This window comes from Oreochromis aureus, linkage group 5, assembly GCF_013358895.1.
Source record: "Oreochromis aureus strain Israel breed Guangdong linkage group 5, ZZ_aureus, whole genome shotgun sequence".
Lineage (NCBI taxonomy): Eukaryota > Metazoa > Chordata > Actinopteri > Cichliformes > Cichlidae > Oreochromis > Oreochromis aureus.
In genome coordinates, this window is record NC_052946.1 from 5,087,425 (window position 1) to 5,107,591 (window position 20,167).

General features: G+C 40.4%; 1 protein-coding gene across 1 annotated transcript; it reads left to right on the forward strand.

Annotated features, from left to right (window-relative positions):
• Positions 1-752: 752 nt before the first annotated feature.
• On the forward strand, positions 753-19,923 carry efcc1 (EF-hand and coiled-coil domain containing 1). The gene is made up of 8 exons (XM_031744418.2): positions 753-1,463; positions 2,928-3,343; positions 13,022-13,170; positions 13,637-13,772; positions 14,159-14,315; positions 17,547-17,705; positions 18,181-18,250; positions 18,412-19,923. The coding sequence occupies exons 1-8, from the start codon at positions 786-788 to the stop codon at positions 18,543-18,545; spliced, it is 1,899 nt and encodes a 632-aa protein (XP_031600278.1). The 5' UTR covers positions 753-785; the 3' UTR covers positions 18,546-19,923.
• The last annotated feature ends 244 nt before the right edge of the window (positions 19,924-20,167 follow it).

The following is a 20,167-nucleotide window of genomic DNA, read 5'->3' on the forward strand; positions in this document are numbered from 1 at the left end:
AGTCTCACACATTTTGCCATTGCAGTATTTTTATTATTATTATTATTATTATTATTGTTTTATTTTATTTTGTTATAAGCTTTTAAATTTGGGATTAGAAGAAGAGGCAGGTGTTTACCGAACCTCAAGTCCCGTCCCTAGCTCTAATCTTTGATGCTGGGTGACTTGGTGGACGTTAAATATATTAATAGCTCACTTATTGGGAGGATCAACAGGCTTACATGTAAGTAGATGAGATTTTTCAGGGTACCAGCACTTGAAATAAAATGAAAATCAACAGGGAAAACTCCACAGACCGAGCTCACGCATTACATCATGCACAAAGCAAGGTGCAAAAAGTACAAACCCCCCATAGAAGAGTGTGTTTTTCCCTTCACACAGACCATGCAGTGAAATTTTCTTCTGCTTAAAATAAAAGACATTATGCTGCACGGGCTGCAAGTCTCTGGGGCGCCTTACATCTTAACAAAGTCTAACCCAAGGGAATGAGCAAAGTTTACACACCTGGTGCCAATTACAGTCAGACGCACGGCAGTTGGAGGCCGTTATAGTACGCGGAGTGTTGGAGCTCCGTTGCTGAGCGCTGGTTGGGACCCCTGGTTGTGGATTTTGGGGGCAGTGCTAAATTCAAATCTGCTCGGGCTCAACACACGCCTCGTTTCGAGCTGCGCCACTGTGCTCCAGGTTTTCGCGCAGAGCGAGAAACGAAACGCACACGAGATGCTGCGAGGAGAAACACAGCAACTCCAGTTCAGTTCGAGGAAATATGACTTTGCTCAGTAGAAATGATGGATGCTATAGACTCCGGTGATCCATACAGCCGACCAGCGCGCAGGACACAATGGATAGTCAGCACCCTGGCTTACCATTACGGACTGGACCGGGGAGTGGAGAACGAGATTATTGTTTTGGCCACCGGGTTGGATCAGTATCTGCAGGAGATTTTCCACCACATGGACTATCAAGGTGCAGGCAAAATCCCCGTGGAGGAGTTTAACATCCTGTGTGAAGTTTTGGGACTGGACAAAGACTCGGAGGACACAGAATGCGTCGACGTTTTGGACAATTTGCCCAGCGAGCTCACCTTCAGACAATTCCACGCCAAACTGTGCGGGTACTTCAGCACTAAGGCTGGCTGCCAGTATGAGAACGGCCGGCTGCTGGTCGGGATGGACAGCGAACACATAGAGACTCAGATCCGCTTGAGGAGCCCGCTGAAGCGCCGAGAGAAACTGCTGTCTGTGGGAGCGAGCAGCGGCCCCTCTCCTCTCGCGGAGGGGCGGCACGCCTCCGGCTGCAGGCTTGGCTCCTGCACCCGAGAGTGCTACGAGGAGATCGTGGCCCTGGAGGAAGCGGAGGATCGAATAGCCAAACTGGAGGATGAGAATGCGAGTTTGAGGGAGTTGATCGAGGACATGCGAGCCGCACTTCAGAGCAGTGATGCCCGCTGTTTGGCTCTGCAGGTGAGAAGCGGGATTTTAAATACTCTGTCCATATAGTGTAATTTTTAGGATGGAATATCTTTCACTTGGATCTTCCGAGCCCATAAAAATATGCAATATGCGTCCATAGGCCTTATGTAAAGGAGCAGGAGTGCTGCTGGGGCCCAAGCTTTACTGAGGGGATGGGGGCCACCCAACAAAGCCGTCACCAACGCTAGAAAGAAGTTATTCATGACTTTTAAATGGTTAATACATAATTTCTAACCACTAATTACTGACAAGAAAGCAGAGCCCATTTTTCTGGTTTCTCCTGCAGGAAATATGGACATGTATCCTGTGGTCTCACTCCACAGAAACCCCCCAAAAAGCCACAGACTCAGCCCCCTTCGTTAATTTGGACAATTTCATTCATTAGGAACAGTAAGCAGTAAATGTCGACTGAGTCCTAAATTGTGAGTTTGTTTCCTGGCCCGTGTTGTGGATGGGTCCATTGTCAGACTTTATGAATTAGCACCAGCTAAGACACATGTTGTTTCAGCTTTACAGGCTTGTTTGCACAGGGCTTATGAGGACTTGGCAGGGCTGGAGATAGGGTTCATATTCAGATGGTCATAGGAGGGGTTCAGTGGGGACCTCCTAACAGGTTAAAGCAGCTCCTCTACAGTTGTAAGCATTCATAAGGTTTTAATGAAAAGCAAATCTCTTAGACTTTTAGGCATTAAACTAAAATGTTTGCTAGATGAAGTTAAAAAGCTCGTCAAGTTTAAAATAAATTCATTTATATTTATAGGGTACCACTTCACAGCAACAGTTGTCACTGTTTATATTGTAAAGACCCTACAACATTAGAGAGAGAACTGCAATGATCAGACAATCCCTAACCAGAGGTTAAACACCCGTTTAACAGGAAGAGACCTTCAAAAAAATCAATCAGGGATGCGGAACACTCTGCCACAGGGGAAAAGAGACCAACTTGGCAACCTATAGCTTATACAATTTCATATCTCATTTATTCATTAAGAAGTACATTCAAGCTTAGCAACCCTTTATAAAGGGTGAGACACTCATAACCGGCTGTCAACAAATCATGATGAGATGTGATCCTAATACTAGTTTCAAGAGAAACATTACATTCCTGGTTTTTATTTTGATATGTGCCAGTTATAATGTTTGTTTATTGGTACAGGGATTGGGGAGACTTGGAAGAACAATTTCCAAAACCCAAATATTTCATATTCTGATAGCATATACAGCATAATGATAGGAATGGGAAGTTGTTTTTAGATATATGATTGCTGATTTGATATCTTAACTGACACCTTAACACCAAGAGATGTTTTTGACAGCCTCGCAGACCAAAGGAGTTATTCATTTTCGTAATCTATTAAAACAACACTTCTTTACGGTTTCCAAATGCAAGACCTGCTTAGTCATATTTTAGTAAGTTAAGGGAATATCTCAGTTATTTCACTTGTTTCTCTTCAGGTCGGACTGTGGAAAAGCCACTCCAAACACAAAGCAGATGAAGGCTGTTTTGTCGCTCGCCAGAAGCAAGCCATGCAGAAGAAAATGGCCAACACCAACCTGAAAAGCTTACAGAACATAATCCACGAAATAGAGCTGCTGCGTAGCTCGCGAGATCGGCAGGTGGAGGAAGCCACGCGTTGTAATCAGAGACTGGAGCAGGAACTGTGGAGCTCTAAAGAGACTGTGGCTGCATTGGAGGACTGCAACAGGGCTCTGAAGAGGGAGCAGGTGGCCATGAGAAGGAAGGTGGAGGAGGCCCGGCAGGCGCTGCTCAGCGGACTGGGTAAAGTGAAGGAACTGGAGGCAAAGGCAAATCATGTATCAGCACTGCAGCGACACATCCTTCAGCTGGAATCAGAGCTCCTCTACTACAGGTGAAAACTCTCAGCTTCACATGTAGCATTTAAGTCTGAGCAAACAGCAGTATTTTAATGTTTGGGTTGGAGTGTAGAATTTTGTCAAGACTGGATCCTGCACCATGTTGACTGAACTGCCATTGTTTTCATATTAACTACTTATTGTAGTGATAGCAGTTGCTTGGAACAGTTAACTTACTTTCTGACGTACTGTTAATCACAAACACTAGTTCTATTTCTTACCAGAACACAGTCTCGAGTCTGTAACAAACATCTTAATGACATTTATTCCTTTATAAAACATTTGCCGCATCTTTAATTTCTCATATCCTGCATTTTCTGCATTTACATTTTCTTGGTGGCCTTCTTCTTTGTCATTTCTTCATTTCTTGGCAATCATTAGAACAGGGGGAGCAAAAACATAAGGTCTGAGTTTGCTTCTACAATGGCTAACTGCATTCATGCATACCCCTCATTAGATTTACCTGCACAATGCAGTTTTGCCCATTGTGGTTCCATCACATACAAAACCTTCACAGATTCTTAATAGATGGAAAGAAAAAAACCTCAGCCGTGTTTGTAGTCTGTGTCATTTATTTGGAAGAGTTCTCTTTATTGGCAGTCCACTGTTAAAGACAAAAAAAACACACAATGTAATTGGGTCACAGAAGATTTTTTTTCCATCTTTTTGAAATGCCATTAGTGATGAAGAAAATTAGTAGCATAGCTCACAAACTGGCAAGCACATCCACCAGGAGATTGAAAAAGCAGTTTCACCATGGTGCGTGTCACCAGTTGGCACAAGTTTATTAGATTTATTGTAGAGGGTAAACTGATGATTATCATACAAACATAAATATATTTCCAGAAAATCTGCTGGTCAAATTCTCTTTTTTTTTTTTTTTTTACTAGAAATGACTCAATGTATCTTTGTACCTTTACATAAAGATGTGGGTTGATACACTAGATGAAATACTGCCCCACGTTTATAGAGAGAGTGCGTAGACTAGACATAAGCCTCTCTGCTAGGTTCAACCAGCTGTTAAACCCCCAGCATAGCAAGTGTCATGAGAAACAAGGGCTTGTTTTGGCACGTTATTGTGTTAGAAAGGCCTTTGTGGCGAGAATCAACCATAACGAATTATAATTCCTCCTACAGTAGGTTGAAATGACTCTATTTACCTCTGGCTTCGTGCCTGGAAAGCTCTCCCATGCTATTTATAAAGGCTTGATGTGGCTTACTATTACAATTTTCAGTCTTGTTGTGTTTGAGTTTATTGAATGAGGCTTCGTGTGTGGCAGGTCAGTCTTGCCTGAGCTCCGCTACTGTTGGGAACTATTCATTTTGGTGGAAGTAAGGGTGTAATTGCACTTTTAAAGTACAAAGCCTTTGGTTTAATGTTTATCTCTGGGTCTGTTGTCCCCACTGCAACCATGTAATCAGGTCTGGCAGATGTCTCTAAATGCTTGTAATGTCTACATAATGCTGCTATTATAGCATCATGGACAACCAGAGCTGTATGATTAAAGTCTTCACTCCTACCTGCATATATAGGTAAAAACATTTTTAGCAGCCACGGTGCCCTTCCTTTTTTTTAACACTAAACACTGCTAATATATGCACACTGTGTTCCAAAGGCTTTTCACTGCCCCTCCATTGACGCCCTAATGGCAAATAATTCAATAACACAAAGGCGAGAGAGAGCTCCATTGAATAAGAACCTCAACAGACTGACCGTTCTCATCAATCTTTGTTCACTTCTTTCACTCTGCTCCCACATGAGCAATACCACATAGGCACCCCCAACCTATGGAACTTAGCAACCAAGCCCCATAGATATTCCCACTGAAAGCCTCAAAACTTGCTCGCTCACAATATATCCAAGGACACAGTAAGAAGTAAACATGTGAGAACTTTCTGGTCCTCTTTTATGTCTTTCATCAAAATGATGTTTCTTTAAAATAAAATCGTGATTCTTTCAATTCGCTGTCTGAAATATCACAGATGATATGTTTTGACAGGCAAAAAAGGTCGTTGAAATGATTGACTATAACTTTATCCCCACAGCTTATTTCTAAAATGCTGTGACAAGTAATAAGATTAGCTCTGACACAGCTGGAGTTTCAGAGATTCTGCTACATAGCCGTAGGTACAACAGAAGCAATTTAGAACCAGATAATCTCACATCCTTATGATGATGAATCCTTATAGTGTTCACCTTAACTTGACAGGGCAACAACTGATTTTTTTAGACTGCTTTGAGTTTGAAGAAAGCTGAGAAGATTGGTACTGTTTTCCAGCTTATAGAGATGAGGAAGTTCCACTTCTCATAGTAAGATGGGTTTACAGTCTGATCAGCTGAAAGGGTAGATCAGCCATATATTGTAAGATTCACAAAAAGCAGGAAATTTAACTGAGAAAATGTAAAATATTATATAGAACACATCGTTCTAAGCATTAATCCACCAATTTTTCTAAATGTTTGACCAACTAAGACTACCAGCTTTCCATGGTCAAAGATAGTAATAATAAATTGTTTCACCAATTCATCAGTTCTTCATCCTTGATTGACTCTGCACATTCTTTTTAAATACTAATTACACCTGTAGAGTACGTGTTCATTTACAGAATTTGCTGCCACTCTTCTCTTGACTCGCAGCGTTCTGGAGAAAGTCCTTAATAGAGAATTGAGCTAAAATAAATACACTTTTTCAGTAGTTTAACAATTTGACATGACAATTTTTTTGTCATGTCAGTTTTGTTTTTTTGGGGGCAGGGGGTGGTGGTGTTGGGTTTTACAATGAATCTGATTGTTTTTTTTTTTTCCTAGAAAATGGTAGAAATATACTAATGAATAGTCACTGGCCAGTTATAGATTTAAAAACCAACAGGGCATGCTTGATGGCATCTCTTTCAAAACCACTACGTTTATAATGGACCTTATTATAAATGTGGTTAATTCAAACCAGAAATAGCTGCTTGTTATTATCAGTGATGACAATTACCAAAGAAATCTATTTTCTTTAAGTTCTCTACCAAAAGCCATTAAAAAATTGCTGCTCTCAAAAATACTTGTGATTATATTAAAGTTACTGTCTAGGTTTAGAACAATGGCATGAAACCTAGTGCAAGTTAGCTTAGCACAGGGTAACCAGTGTACACAGAGGGAAATATCTAAAAAAAAAAATATTATTTTGTTTTAATATTATAATATAGATACTATTTTAATACGATAAACATATTAGTACAAATAACATCAACAATGTCGTAAGCTTACTGCTAGCTGTTTAATACTAACAATCTGTGGGAAACACAGCAAAACATTAGCCAACACGTTACATTTTGTTTTGCATGCTATGCTGAGCTTAGTTATCTCTAAGGTACTTTATGCAGTGTATGGTGATGAGAGCGAATACCAGTCTTTAATATTATCTATGGTAACGAAGCCAATTCGCATTTCAGAAAAAATAGCCTTTTCCTTTGTTAGGCTTTCTTATAATTTTTCCTTCATGTGTTCTTTTTTTAGCATTCAGTAATGTACAAGTTTCTTTTCTAGAAAAATCCCCTCTCAACTTTCCATCAGTATCCCAGCAGAGGTCCAATGTGCTCATCGTTACGTGGGTGTTGTTGCGTAACATGTCTGCCATTGCTTTGGATTGAATACGAGAACAGAGCAGAGGCTGAGATTGAAGTGGGAGCCACACCCTCAGCAGGAGTTGATCAAGCACATCTCTGGAGAAGTCTTGGTGCAGCTGCAATGATATAAATTTGTTACTTTTGGTTCAGTTTGTGCTCTTTAGTTCTAGGAGTCAAAGCGAGCTTAAATCAGTCACTGCAGTGTGTAGAGCTCTGTGGGCCACACATACTAGACAATGGGAAGCACAGCGAGAGGAACAAAATGAGATGAGGGGGGGAGGAAAGCCTACCATCTGGAGGAAGAAGCAAACACTCAGCTGTTTGTTCAAAATGACGGACATCTTTTGCAAGGGACGAAAGCGAGAGGGACAGATGTGTTCATTAGTTTCAAGTCCCAGAGAAAAGACATGAAGCAAAGAGTCCAAATAAGTCATTAATAGTGAACTTTGGCTGCTTTTTATTCAAAAATTCTTGATTTTTAATATTCCTGTAGATCCAGGTGTCTCACTTTATAAAGTCCAGGGATTTCTAGTGAGCATACTCAAGCACATGTGTACTACATGTGCAAGTTTAAAACTCACTCACTTTCATTTGCTGGCTTCTTCTAACCTCAGGCCCTCTGAAGCCAGGCCCCAAGGGAGGCATAATCTCCTGGCCCTTTCATGCTCTCTGTATGGTGCCTGAGAGCAGAGAGAAGAGGAGGGTCTAGCTGCAACATTGTGGGGAGCAGGTGCTGTCATGGCTCTCCTACCCTTTAAATAATGTGGAAAACACACTTGGGGATGTCTGGGACCGGTGGCATTTTGCTGCTGCTATCTCACTGTAGTTCTTGAGCAGCCTTCAAAGCCCCACGCTGCCAAGTGGACTTATTTTCACGCTGCCGCCCTGTTCTCTCTGGTTTGGAGGTATGCTGACATCAGCAGAAAAACATGGCACACAAAATATCTTATAGGGGCGCGCCACCCACCCTCACTGGACTGGACTCTCCCTTTAAAACTTCCCTCTGCTTTTAATACCGTCATTTGTTTGACTTTAGAGGTTTCTTTGCACTTTGCTTGCTAAGGAAAGTTTAACCACCCTCTGTAAATGTTACAGACATTAGTTTTTGGATTAAGTTCTCAGCTAGAGCAAAACAATAATCCGATCCCTAGAAGTGCTTTATTTGTATCCCAGAAACCAGCACATTGTTGGGCAGCCCAAGAGGACTTGATTAATAACCGTCAGCTATGTAAACAAAGCCCCCTCGCCTGTCCCTGTCAAGCTGCAGGGCATCGACAACTGGCAAACTTCAAATGCAAGCTCAGGTTTACAGTGTGCCCTCAGTTTTAACCTGCAGGGAAAGCGGACTGTCATTGACTGATGACACCTGAAAGAGGAAACTGCTCTCGTGGGAGTGGAGGCAGGTTGACGATGATGGGGGAGGGGAGGTTATGTTCACTTCAGCACCACGCTGTAATAAACACAGGGAGGACTCCGGGTGTCCTGGCTCTAACAACAAACAGCTGGACTACCTCCCACCAGCCGAAAGAATGGCTTTAAACTTTTGCTAATACAATGCAGGATGCTATTAATTAGAAAAGTCCTGACATAGCACAGTGAAACTCTTCATATGTATATTTAGTCGTGTGTGTGTCTTTAGGGATCAATGATAATTAGGGTATATTATATTCCAACAAAATTCATACAGCTAGAGCATTTTTCACTGTCAATATCAAATCAATAATACATGTAGCTCTATAAATGCATTTGTTGCTCCTGGCACATACATGTACTGTATTGTATGTATTGAATTTCCCACATTAACATTATGAGCTCGTTCCAGGTCTAAATTTCATTTTGGCTAGAGATCAACCAGAAAGTGCTTTTTGATACATGAATCTGGTCAAAGAGAGTGAGAAGGAGATGTGAAATTGATCAACCTCTCTATCGGGCCCACTTGTAGAGTACTTCCTCAAAAATGATAAAGTCTGTTTTAAGTTTCCAGCAGATGTACATGACTAAATTCTGCCTTGATTCTCCAGCTGATTTATACCATACCCACGACCTCAGTTTGTTTCTGTTTTCTCTTTTTTTCTGATGAAGTGACAAAAAAGCTATTCTTAAATGGGACATGTGCCCCAGATTTTTGTTCTTCTAGAGCAGTTTTGTGTGATTGATAGTTCAAATTAATCCTTATTATGTTTTACTGGGCCTTGGTACAGGACCTCAATTCATCCTCTGTCTGCAACACACCACTTTCCACTCCATTTAAGCCAACTTTCATTTGACTCGCTGTCTCTTATAAACCTACGTTTTGAACAGCAAGTGGGAGAGGTGTCTTGGCTGAAAGCTGTGTGCCTGAGATTACCATATTAGTTTTAGCAGCCTTTAATCAGTCCAACACAGAGCTCTGGCCTTTGGTTTGAGATGAATGTAGGTGCCATGCACTGTTAGTTTGCACGTTTGCTTCCTGCTGTTGGGTACCGGTGCTGTAGTAAGCCAGTCAGCCTTTTCACTGCCAAGAACATAGATTAGTTTAGTTATAGTAAACCACAGTAATGCTTTTTGAAATTGTTACTGACCATCATTGTAAATGACTGCCAACCCAATAATATTTCTTAAGATGAAATAAATATATGGGGTGAAATTATTTTTTCAAACACTGGAATTTCTCCACACGCAATATTGTTCACAAGTCTTGAGCACGTTAGCACTTATTGTTTTATATTTTAGTAGGGAAATTTTATTAGGAAAATACATCAGTATTTGGTATGACCACCTTTATTCATCAACACAGCCCGAACTCTGTTTGCAAGCTTTCTTCTAGGCCGATCCATCACCATGATGTTCCGTTGTGTGCTCTTCTAAACAGATAGGCTGATACTGTGATACTACATTGGTAGTGTGTTGGGGATCACTGTCAGAGGGTATTTTAAGGTGGATCAAAATCTGACGGTCTGCTTCTGCATTGATGATTCCATCAATTTTGACAAGGTTCCCAACACCACTGGCTCAACCTCAGCTCCAAACCATGACAGTCAAGCTTTACAGATGCCTGTAGACACTCTCTCCTGACCTCCTCCAGACATATTCATGACGATGGTTTGAACCAAAAATTTCAAATATGAATTCATCACGCTATAAAATTGGTTGCAGCTGATTTTCAGTCCAGTCCTTGTGCAGTTTTGTATACCTCAGCTCTTCTCCTTGTTTCTTAACTGTCACTGAGACCACAGTGAAGCTTCGGTGAACAGTAGATGGATCAACCAATGGGCCAAATGTGTCTCTCGGTTCCTGTGTCAGGTATTTGTTGCTACTTCTTACAGACAAGACTTTTGGATATTGTTCATCTACTGTAGATAGTTTTTTAGTGCTGATGCTTCTTCTTGGCCTTCTACTGTTATCCACACTGAATTCTTATAAGGACAGTGCACACCATATTGAGAGATTCCAAATTTTCAACTAATAGCTCTTTGAGAATCACCTTGTTGGTCCAAACCATGTTATTCCTGTCTAACTGTGTTATCTTTGGCATGTTTTATTGATTCAACTAAAGAAATAGAAACAAATGATGTGTTTTGTGACAGGCTGCTAGTAACAAATTACCTTCCATTCCATTAACAGTTTTCTGTTATGAGTAGATTCAACACTGATTCATCCTTTGACTTTGTTACCTCTTTATGTTTTAATGATGGACAGATCAGTGTTAAGTGTCTTAACAAAAAAGAAGTAAAAAAAAAAAAACATTGCTCTGAAAATGGTGAGGTACAATTGACTGAAATGAGTGAAAAACAGTGTCAAAAGAAAAACTCTGAAAGAGCTTCAGGAAGTCTGGAGAAGTACTGCTTAAGAAAAAAAATCCCAATAAAGTCTGGCTCCTTGGAAGCAAAATATGAAGAAGTAAAAAATGCCTCAAAACTTTTGCACAGTGCTGTATAATAAAATCTGCAGCATCTTTTTTCCTTCTCTGCCTCTCAACAAAACACATTAATAGTTATTTTTCATTTTGGCAGGTCAGACACATCCATGCTGGCAGATTGACAAGAATAATTGCTGATCAAATTTTGACTATGTCTGCTGCATCCCACAGACTAACCGCTATCCGGGATGTCTGCCTGGACTCCTTTCAGGTGTCTCTACTCATCCAATTGGAATTCCCACATTCAGCACTGCCACCACCAAACACTGTCAAAACATGTGATGGGAAACTTTCTTTAAACAGGATAAATCGCCTGAAAAGGAGCCGCAGATGCAGATGCAAACTAAGTGAAGTAAACAAAAGTTGGGGGAACAGACACGAGGGACAGACCAACAGTCAGGACACAGCAGACAAACTCACTGTTGAGAAACAAGGCAGTAACCTCCAGGGTTGAAAAATGAAGCCAGCGTGGTAGTACTATAGTATTTTTTTTTTTTTTTAATAACTCCATTCAAATAGTGTAGGGTGTCTCCTTTTATTGACAAATATCCTCACAAGCAGTTGCAGCTAGCTGCCTGGTAAGCCTTACCTCCTCTAGTATCAGCCTGTTACTCTGTTACGCAGTTACTTAAATAGGAGATATTGATGTCTGTGCATCGTATATGGGTAGTTTGTGGATGCAGCCTGCTAGCTGACTTTGCTGGGATTGTTAACAACCTAACAACCTTTCTTCAAAATATAACTCCAAAAAATATATATATGTTGTGTTGAAACCAATGTGTGGCATCCATTTTTATACAGTCTGTGAAGGAAATAGACAAAAAGAGGAAGTGACACCAGAAAAGGAACGCAAGGGAAAAAGAATTTAACAAAATAAAACAGGAAACAGTAATGGACAATGAAAGTAAGATATAGACAAACAGACTTAAACACATCAAAAACATGGGAAACCACAACTATAACAGAACCTGAAGTTCAAAACTTTTCTTTTGTTAAAAAAAAGTCATTTTATTAACATCAAAGTCCTGATCCTGTGGCTGTGGCCTACTGTTAGCCCCCCTTTAACCGTTCCCAATTAAAGTGCAATCAGTCACACCGAAGCCTGTATTTGAAAAAGCCTTCCACCGTTTCGCTCAAGTCTGAGTGTCTCCACAGCAACCAGTTGAATTTTGTGTGTGTTCTTGTCTGTGCTGGTCTGACTACAGCTGCTCCTTCTTTCTTCCAACGTGGCGCCCTCTATAACTTAAACACGACGCTCTGATTGATTGCCTGAAATCTTGCTAAAGTTAACAAGTGACTTCAGTGGTTTCTCTCCAGTGTTGCACAAAGCTAGAGTAATCCACAGATGCAGAGCATAATGTCATCTTACAGCAGGGTTTGCCTTGTGCCAACAGGATATAAGCATGAGTTCTCTGTGACTCTTAAAAACAAAAAAATTAATTGTTTTTTCAGAGAGTTAGGCTGCTGAAACTCTTTCCGAGATTTTCTCTCTGTTTTTTTTTTTTCTTGGGCAAGACATCATCATCTGGAAACACTTATTCTGTGATTTATGAAGGCCCCCTATCGGATTTCCCCCAACACAAAAGAGCAGACAGCAGAAGAAACCTAGAAAATTCAAACCATTACAGAACGATTGATCCGCCCAAACTCAGCCTCAGTCTTTTTTTTTCAGGAGGGAATGTTTGAATGTGATCATGACATGAGGAAATATGTGAAATATACACTAACGGTCTTACACATCTTCTCCTCTGCAGTTCAAAAGAAATGTTGCACTTAAAAGTCTTGCATGCTTTAATTCACATCTTGCAAACTCCTGCTAACTCCTGCACACTTAGAGTGGCTCTCTACCACTGACCCACTTTACTGTAAAAATGCCTTAAAGATACAATGTCTGGCTTCAATTACCCCACCCAGATTTGGCATACAGCATCACAGGCCTCTATAAAATTATCATGGCGGTTGTAGATGTGGCGTAATACACACTCCCTTGTGTTACATGATATGTTCTCTTTGATGTTGGCAATTGGTTTGGACGGAACTTTTCTCATCTGTGCAAATGTGACGAGTGATTTTAGCCCCTTTGGCCATTGTCAGCGTACATGCAGCAGCACATATGGCTATATTTGCAAAAAAATGCTGAACTCGCAGCACTTTCTTTCAGGTCAGAAGTGTCGAAACTACAACTCCCGGGCAGCACCAGTGCAGAGCAGCAGCTGAGTGTCGGCAGCAGGCCAGGACAGAGATGCTGCCTGGATACCCAGCACGACCGCTGTTCCCCGACAGGATGTGCTGTAACGACTCCAGACAAGAGTAAGACAATATTAAATATTAAAGTACGGAATGAGCTTCAATGCAAGTCTAAGCAAAATAAATACTGAGCTTGCAGGTAAGGTAATACTTATCCCATTTTGAAGTGGTCGTCATATTCATTTAACATGCTTATACACGCCTATGTTGTTTTGAGGCAGCAAACTACTCCTCACTTTAATTCACTTGTACTTGTATAGCACCAATTAACATCAACACCCATCTCAAGGTGCTTTATACTGGTAGCTTAACTCTACAATATTAGAGAGAGAACCTTCACAGTCTACTGCTGGCAAATACTTGCCAAGAGTGGGGAGAAAGAACTGTCTTTTAACCAGAAGGAGGGGGGGGGCACTGTACAATTAATTTTTGTTAATGAAGACCTCTGGCTAATACCCTTTGCAATGATCGCAATAACAGTTGGTGATGATGATGATGATAACAATTATGTACTGAATGATTTGTCCAGTGGAGGAACAGCTGTTTCGGTCAGTGGAGGGCCAGGCAGCCTCGGACGAAGAGGATGACAAGTGGACTGGAGATCAACAGAGACAAGTGGATGAGGTGAAGAGGATCTTAGCCAGGCTATCCTGCTGTGGGGAAAGGTATCGCATGTTCATGTTGTCATATAATATATCATATATCTGATTGCAGGAATAAGTTAGATTATGCGAAGTCTTAATCTATTACCTCAGTAAACTTTGCTAGTCACTACTTTCTATTCATCGTGAATGAATGATTTTCTGTTTGGTCCTATTTAAATTAAACAGACAGTTAAAACAACATCATAGTTATATTGTAATTGACAGTAAATGCTCTCCTGGAGTTTTCAGGAAAATCCAACCTTATTCAATCATGTTAATGCTAAAAAAAAGGTCCACAATCCAAAAGGTGATGTCACAGTGTCCATGTCTGTCTCTTATATACAGTTTGTGGGTCAGTCTGACTGACTTTCCATCTTCTATTATTCTATTATGTGTTCCTTAATAAGGTGCGAGGACAAGGCATTCAAGAAGTTAATGTCTAATTTTGGGAGCTCGAGAAGCGAAGAGAGCTGCAGTGCTGTGTTGGAGCTCCTTGAGAAAGTGACCAGGTTGCATAAGCAGCTGGAGCTGAAGGAGAGCCAGGCTGAGATAAACATGGACCAGGTACAAGCCAACTCTGTCATTCCTCACACTAGGGTGGGTTTCTGTGGTGCCACCTGCCCTCTGTTGGATCCATTTCTATGAAAGGTTCTGTTACGATATTGTTCTGCTTGCCTTCCATCCCAAGCCTTTTTGTGGCTCTGTACGGTGTGAAACTAGATTAGAGATGACTGCTAAAGGTTGTTCTGAAAGTGGAGGTCTTCGTAGGCTAAACCACAGCTAATGCTACAATCCTTCAACTTCCACCTAACCAAACCACCAGGCCCCCCCACACACAGACACGCCTCCCTCTTTCTGGGTGTGGGTGTGTTTGCAGCTGTTTGCCACTGGAGCCGACCACAGAAACACTCCCCTCTTTGTTGCTCCGTGACACTTAAAAAAATATAATGAATTTAAAGCCCTCTCGTCACAGTCGAGTGGTATTTTCACAACACAGGAAGACAGGCAGAAGGGGAACCGTGATGTAATGTGTTCCCAGAACATCTCAGCACTCGGAGAGGAAAAGTTCAAACCAAACAAAGTCCTGACAGCGAGGCTTTGTTTATGAGCAGGATGTGTGGGGTGAGACCTTTGTCCTTCAATACACCATGACGTAAAGGTGCACTGCAGGGACTAACATTTCTTACAGAAACCTTCCAAAAATGGGTTGAATTTTAATGTATTTACAGTTACAGTTGTAGGACACAAGACATGCTGTGGAAGAGAGCCAGAGATTAATAACAAGTATGATTCAATGCAGAGAAGTGTATTAACACATAGTGAGTGAGAAAGGTGACTGAAGAAGAAATACTAAAGCCTAATCTTGAAAGTAGAGATAGTGTCTGTCTCCTGAATCCAAACTGAAAGCTGGTTCCATAGAAAACTGAATGCTCTGCCTCCCATTCTACTTTTAAATAGTGTAAAGTGCTGTAATGGAGTGATATGATACTTTAAGGTCATTATTGGGCCTGATTATTCAAGACCTTGTATGTGAGCAAGAGTTTGAATTCAATTCTGGATTTAACAGGAAGCCAATGAAGGGAAGCCAATATAAGAGAAATCTGCTCTCTCTTTCTAGTCCCTGTCAGTACTCTTGCAGCATTTTGGATTAACTGAAGGCTTTTCAGGGAGTTTTTAGGACATCCTGATAATAATGAATTACACTAGTCCAGCCTAGAAGTAATAAATGCATGAATGGGGCGACCGTGGTTCAGGGGGTTGGGAATCTCTGTCTGTCCTGGTCGTTGTGTCCTTGACAAGACACCTTCACCCTACCGCTTATGGCCAGAGGGGCCGATGGCGCGATATGGCAGCCTCACTTCTGTCAGTCTGCCCCAGGGCAGCTGTGGCTACAACTGTGGTTTGCCTCCACCAGTGTGTGAATGTGAGAGTGAATGAATAGTGGAATTGTAAAGCGCTTTGAGTGTCTAGAAAAGCACTATATAAATGCAATCCATTATTAACTAGTTTTTCAGCATCACTCTGAGACAGGATATTTCTAATTTTAGAGATGTTGCGCAAATGGAAGAAAGAAGTCTTTGTATTTGTTTAATATGTGCATTGAAGGACATGTCCTGGTCAAAAATGACTCCAAGGTTCCTCACAGTGTTACTGGAGCCCAAGGTAATGCCATCCAGAGTAAGAATCTGGTTAGATACCATATTTCTAAGATTTTCAGGGCCGAGTACAATAACTTCAGTTTTATCTGAATTTAGAAGCAGAAAGTTAGAGGCCATCCAGGTCTTAAGACATTCCTGCAGTTTAACTAATTGGTGTGTGTTATCTGGCTTCATGCATAGATAAAGTTGGGTGTCATCTGCATAGCAGTGAAATGAATGCTATGTCTTCTGATGATACTGCCTAATGGAATCATGTATAATGTAAACAGAATTGGTCCTAGCACTGAACCCTGTGGAACTCCAAAATTAACCTTAGTGTGTGAAGAGGGAGAGAAGGAGAAAGATGTGATATAAACCACTGCAACGCAGTACCCGTAATACCTACAGCATGCTCTAATCGCTCTAATAGGATATTATGGTCAACAGTGTTTAACGCTGATCAAGGTCTAGCAGGATAATTTTGTTTCTGAAGGTGACATGCAAAGGTTCTATGTTTGTAAAACTAGCAACAACAATAATAGATTTACAGCTGCACAGATTTACAGTAATCAATTAGATTTACAGCCTATTTTAACAGCTGTAGATTTCAAGATTATCAATTCAAACAACCTCACAATCAAAGTAAGCGGGAGATGTAGCTACTTTCCCAGGGTTTGAGGTAGGAACCAAATGTCACTTTCAGATGACAAGAATGCACTGAGACCAAACCTCCAATAAATTAGACTCTATTGGAGTCCAAGTATCGCTGTTAACTTTCAAGCAAATTGTACATTGCTATGAACTGTAAAGGTTTTATTGTAAGGTGACACAGAGATTGGGTGGTTTGGCTGCAACAGTTACCTGACGAATGTTGTGCAGCTATTAAGCATGGTGGTGGTACTGTCATGCTCTGAGTCTGCTTTGGTGCTATTGGCAAACTGAAGACTGGATGAAATAATGAAAGAAGAAGAGTAGGCAAGAATTCTTCAGCCTAATCTCAAACCATCAGGAAGGTGCCTGAAACTTTGACACAGCCGGCATCTCTACAGTACCACAGACACACTGGTTTTGAAATGAACTAAACAGGCTGAGCTAATAGTAAGGTTTTTAAAGACCTGCTTAGGAAAATTTCAAATAAAATAAAACTTGTGCAGCAAATTCCTCTTTACCATTTTAGTAGAAATTAGTGTAGTATAGCAATTTTCTATATAAAGAATTATTCAAAGAAATTGTTGATAGCCAAACATGGCTACGATAATTTTGATAATAGTAAGTGTCTGCAAACTTTTGACAGGCACTTTAAAGGTTCCTAACTTGTTTTTTCTCGTGGTTAGGTTGGTATCTTTTCTTTCAAGCATCTTGTGGATGAAAAGCACTGGAGGTCTACAGACCTAAAATAAAAAGTCGTTAGTTAGCCACATTGTTGTACTGGGTGACCTGTTCATTCATTACTTGTATATAATATATAATCATTTTAACTGCAATTTTTCCATTCGTTGTCTTGCCATTGAAAATTCTTTAATACCAAATCTATGTTAATAAAGTCCTTTATACTTAAGGATGTCGTCAAAGACCAGACATTCTTCTAAGATGAATTCACAATATGATTCTTGATTCTGATGCCAGGAGTAACTGGTTCTTATGCCATGTCTTCCAGATGAAGGACTCCCTGATGCAGGAGCTGCAGCAGAAGGCTGAGGAGACTGAGCTGCTTCAGATGGAGCTGCAGATGCTGGAGACTGAGAGGGTCCGTCTGTCTCTGGTGGAGGAGAAGCTCGTGGACATCCTGCATCTTCTCCAGCAGCTGAGAGACCTGGTTAGTCACAAGGTTTTGGTTTTTTAATTGTTGAGATAAATTTAGAAAGGACGTTTTGACTTTGTAAGGATATTCAAATACTTTAAAATCATTTTAAGGCAAAAATCTTGCAAACAAGCATTCAATCCATCATGTGAACTGAATTTCAAAGTAATGAAAATCATTTGCAAGGTTGATAGTTGAGAGACATCCACTGATGGCGCACTGGAATTACTTTTTTCTGGTCAGATATCAAATAGGAAAACAAACAGAAAGCATTTTCCTTGCTACAGGCAAATTCTCCACATGGACATTAACTTGGGAATGTTTTCAAAATAAAAGGCAGCTTTGTGCCGTTGAGGTTTTTATACATTCTTTTGTGTTTGCACTATCCCTTGTCAAACATATGTGGAAGCTTTGCAGTTACAAGATGCAGTTTTCTCATGAAAGTGGCTGTTAAGCACCTGAATGTCATCTGGCTCTCTGCTGATTTCAGAACGTCTCACGGAGGTCTCTCGGGAAAATCTTGCTCAGCACTCTGGAGTCTTGCAGCGACCCGCAGCACGGTTAGTAGACCTCACACACCCAATGAAATCAATACAACTCTTGTGAAATGAAACCATGAAAATTTACAGTTACTTGTGGGAGGGAGTTAAATGGAAATAAACTGAATGGTCTGTCATGTGACTTCCTCAGAAATATCACATCTGTTCTGTTTTTAACACAGGCAAGGCCCATATTCTGGAGGTGCTCAATGCTCTCTATCATGAACTTACTGCTTGTGAGATTCTGTCTTCTGGTAGACCTTTGGAAAAGACACACAGTCAGCAGTCTCTTGATGCCCTCATCATCTCCTGCTAAACAAGACTGCCTCCTGCTGGCCTCGGAAAACGCAAGCGCCTTTTTGGAGGACACTGAAAGCTCAATAGTGGTGAAAAATGAAGCTGATTGATGTATATAGTGTATTATATTATGGCGATTATAAGCCTCTTGCCCTGTATCTATAAAGGGATGTTAATCTAGAATTATTGTAGCAAAGAGCTTTATTACATATAACTGAAATACATGCTCACAGATTTCTTCAAAAGCTTTTATTGCACATAAACTTTCAGGATGCAAAAAAAATTTGTTTCATTTGAACTTTTCCACAAAAGATACTTCTGAATTTTCACATTTACATAAGTTCAACTTTAACAGGACATAGTGCTCAACCTCTGCTGGTCAACAGGTGAACAACCTCTGACATAACCATTCCAAATAAGCTGAAAAGATGATAGGCTACACAAACTGTAGAGAAATATGCAATCTACAGTGTGTTTTACATCTCAGGAGACCACACATGCTTTTATTTTGCAGCCCTTAGGATGCCTCCGCGTTGGGAGATAATGTGGGATCATTAGCCACTTTGTATCTAACTGTGTTGACATGGTCATCTGTGACTATTAAGCGATAAATAAAAAAGCCTCTGCAAGTTTGTTTGTCCGGATAGAAAATGTATTTCTGCTCACTTACTCAAGGTCCTCTTACTCACTTTTTGAACACAACACAGTCTTCATCAGCATTACTAATCACCTGACAAATTGCACAGAGCTAGATTTTTCATTCAGGCTCATATTTATTGTGCTCTCAAGTAACAGTGATGAGTAATGCACAAGTTAACTGTTGAGTATGAGAACAAAATTTGGTGAATAAAATGCACTTTGCTACATTTTTTTACATTTCACTATTTAAAGAGTTTTGTAGCCTACTCTGAAACTAACCAACAACCCGGTCAGTGACATAATTTTTAATGCAGTTTAAAAAAATAACTGGAAGGTCAACAGAAACAAACTGTATTTGAATGAAACAACTAGAGGTGGGCGGATCAATCCAAATATCGATAATATGGATAACAACTCTAGCATTGGTATCGGATCGATACCAGCACGATTGGATTAATACTTTGCTTTTTAAGTTCAGTATGCAGCCCGCTGAACTGTTAATTATTTCTTTAGAAAAAATAATCCTCAAACATGCACTATGAAAAAGGTCCGAACATTTTTGCGTGCTTTAGAGACAGAAAATTTTACATTTGAGGTCTCCAAAAACCCAGTTTCAAAACACATGAAAAGCTGTTGAAATTTCCAGGCAAGTATATACATGTTGAATGACAAGATACAGTGTTTAAATAGCAATTAACAACTTCAGGGTTTTTATTTCTATATGACAATTTTTCGTAATTAAACAATAAGAACAACTAGTCTGATGTCCTGTAATCATTACATTGTAATCACAGTCCCTTCTGTGCATCCTCCGACATGCCAACAAGGGAGGCTGTAAAAAGAACAAAACCAATAAATATGAGTAAAGTAACAAAATAACTCACCTTATAAACACAAGGATTTAGGATCCTTTAATTAAACATTTAAAAAAGGGAGAAGGCAGTGTTAGCTAGTAACCTAGATAAAGCTTAAAGATCGAGTGAAACTTTAGCATCTGCTGTT

Bases quoted from the DNA above. Each gene is read 5' to 3' on its own strand.
- efcc1 (XM_031744418.2), top strand. From the start codon at position 786: ATGATGGATGCTATAGACTCCGGTGATCCATACAGCCGACCAGCGCGC. The intron at 14,316-17,546 runs GTACAAGCCAAC...CATGTCTTCCAG, and splicing joins CTGAGATAAACATGGACCAG to ATGAAGGACTCCCTGATGCA. The intron at 18,251-18,411 runs GTTAGTAGACCT...TTTTTAACACAG, and splicing joins TTGCAGCGACCCGCAGCACG to GCAAGGCCCATATTCTGGAG.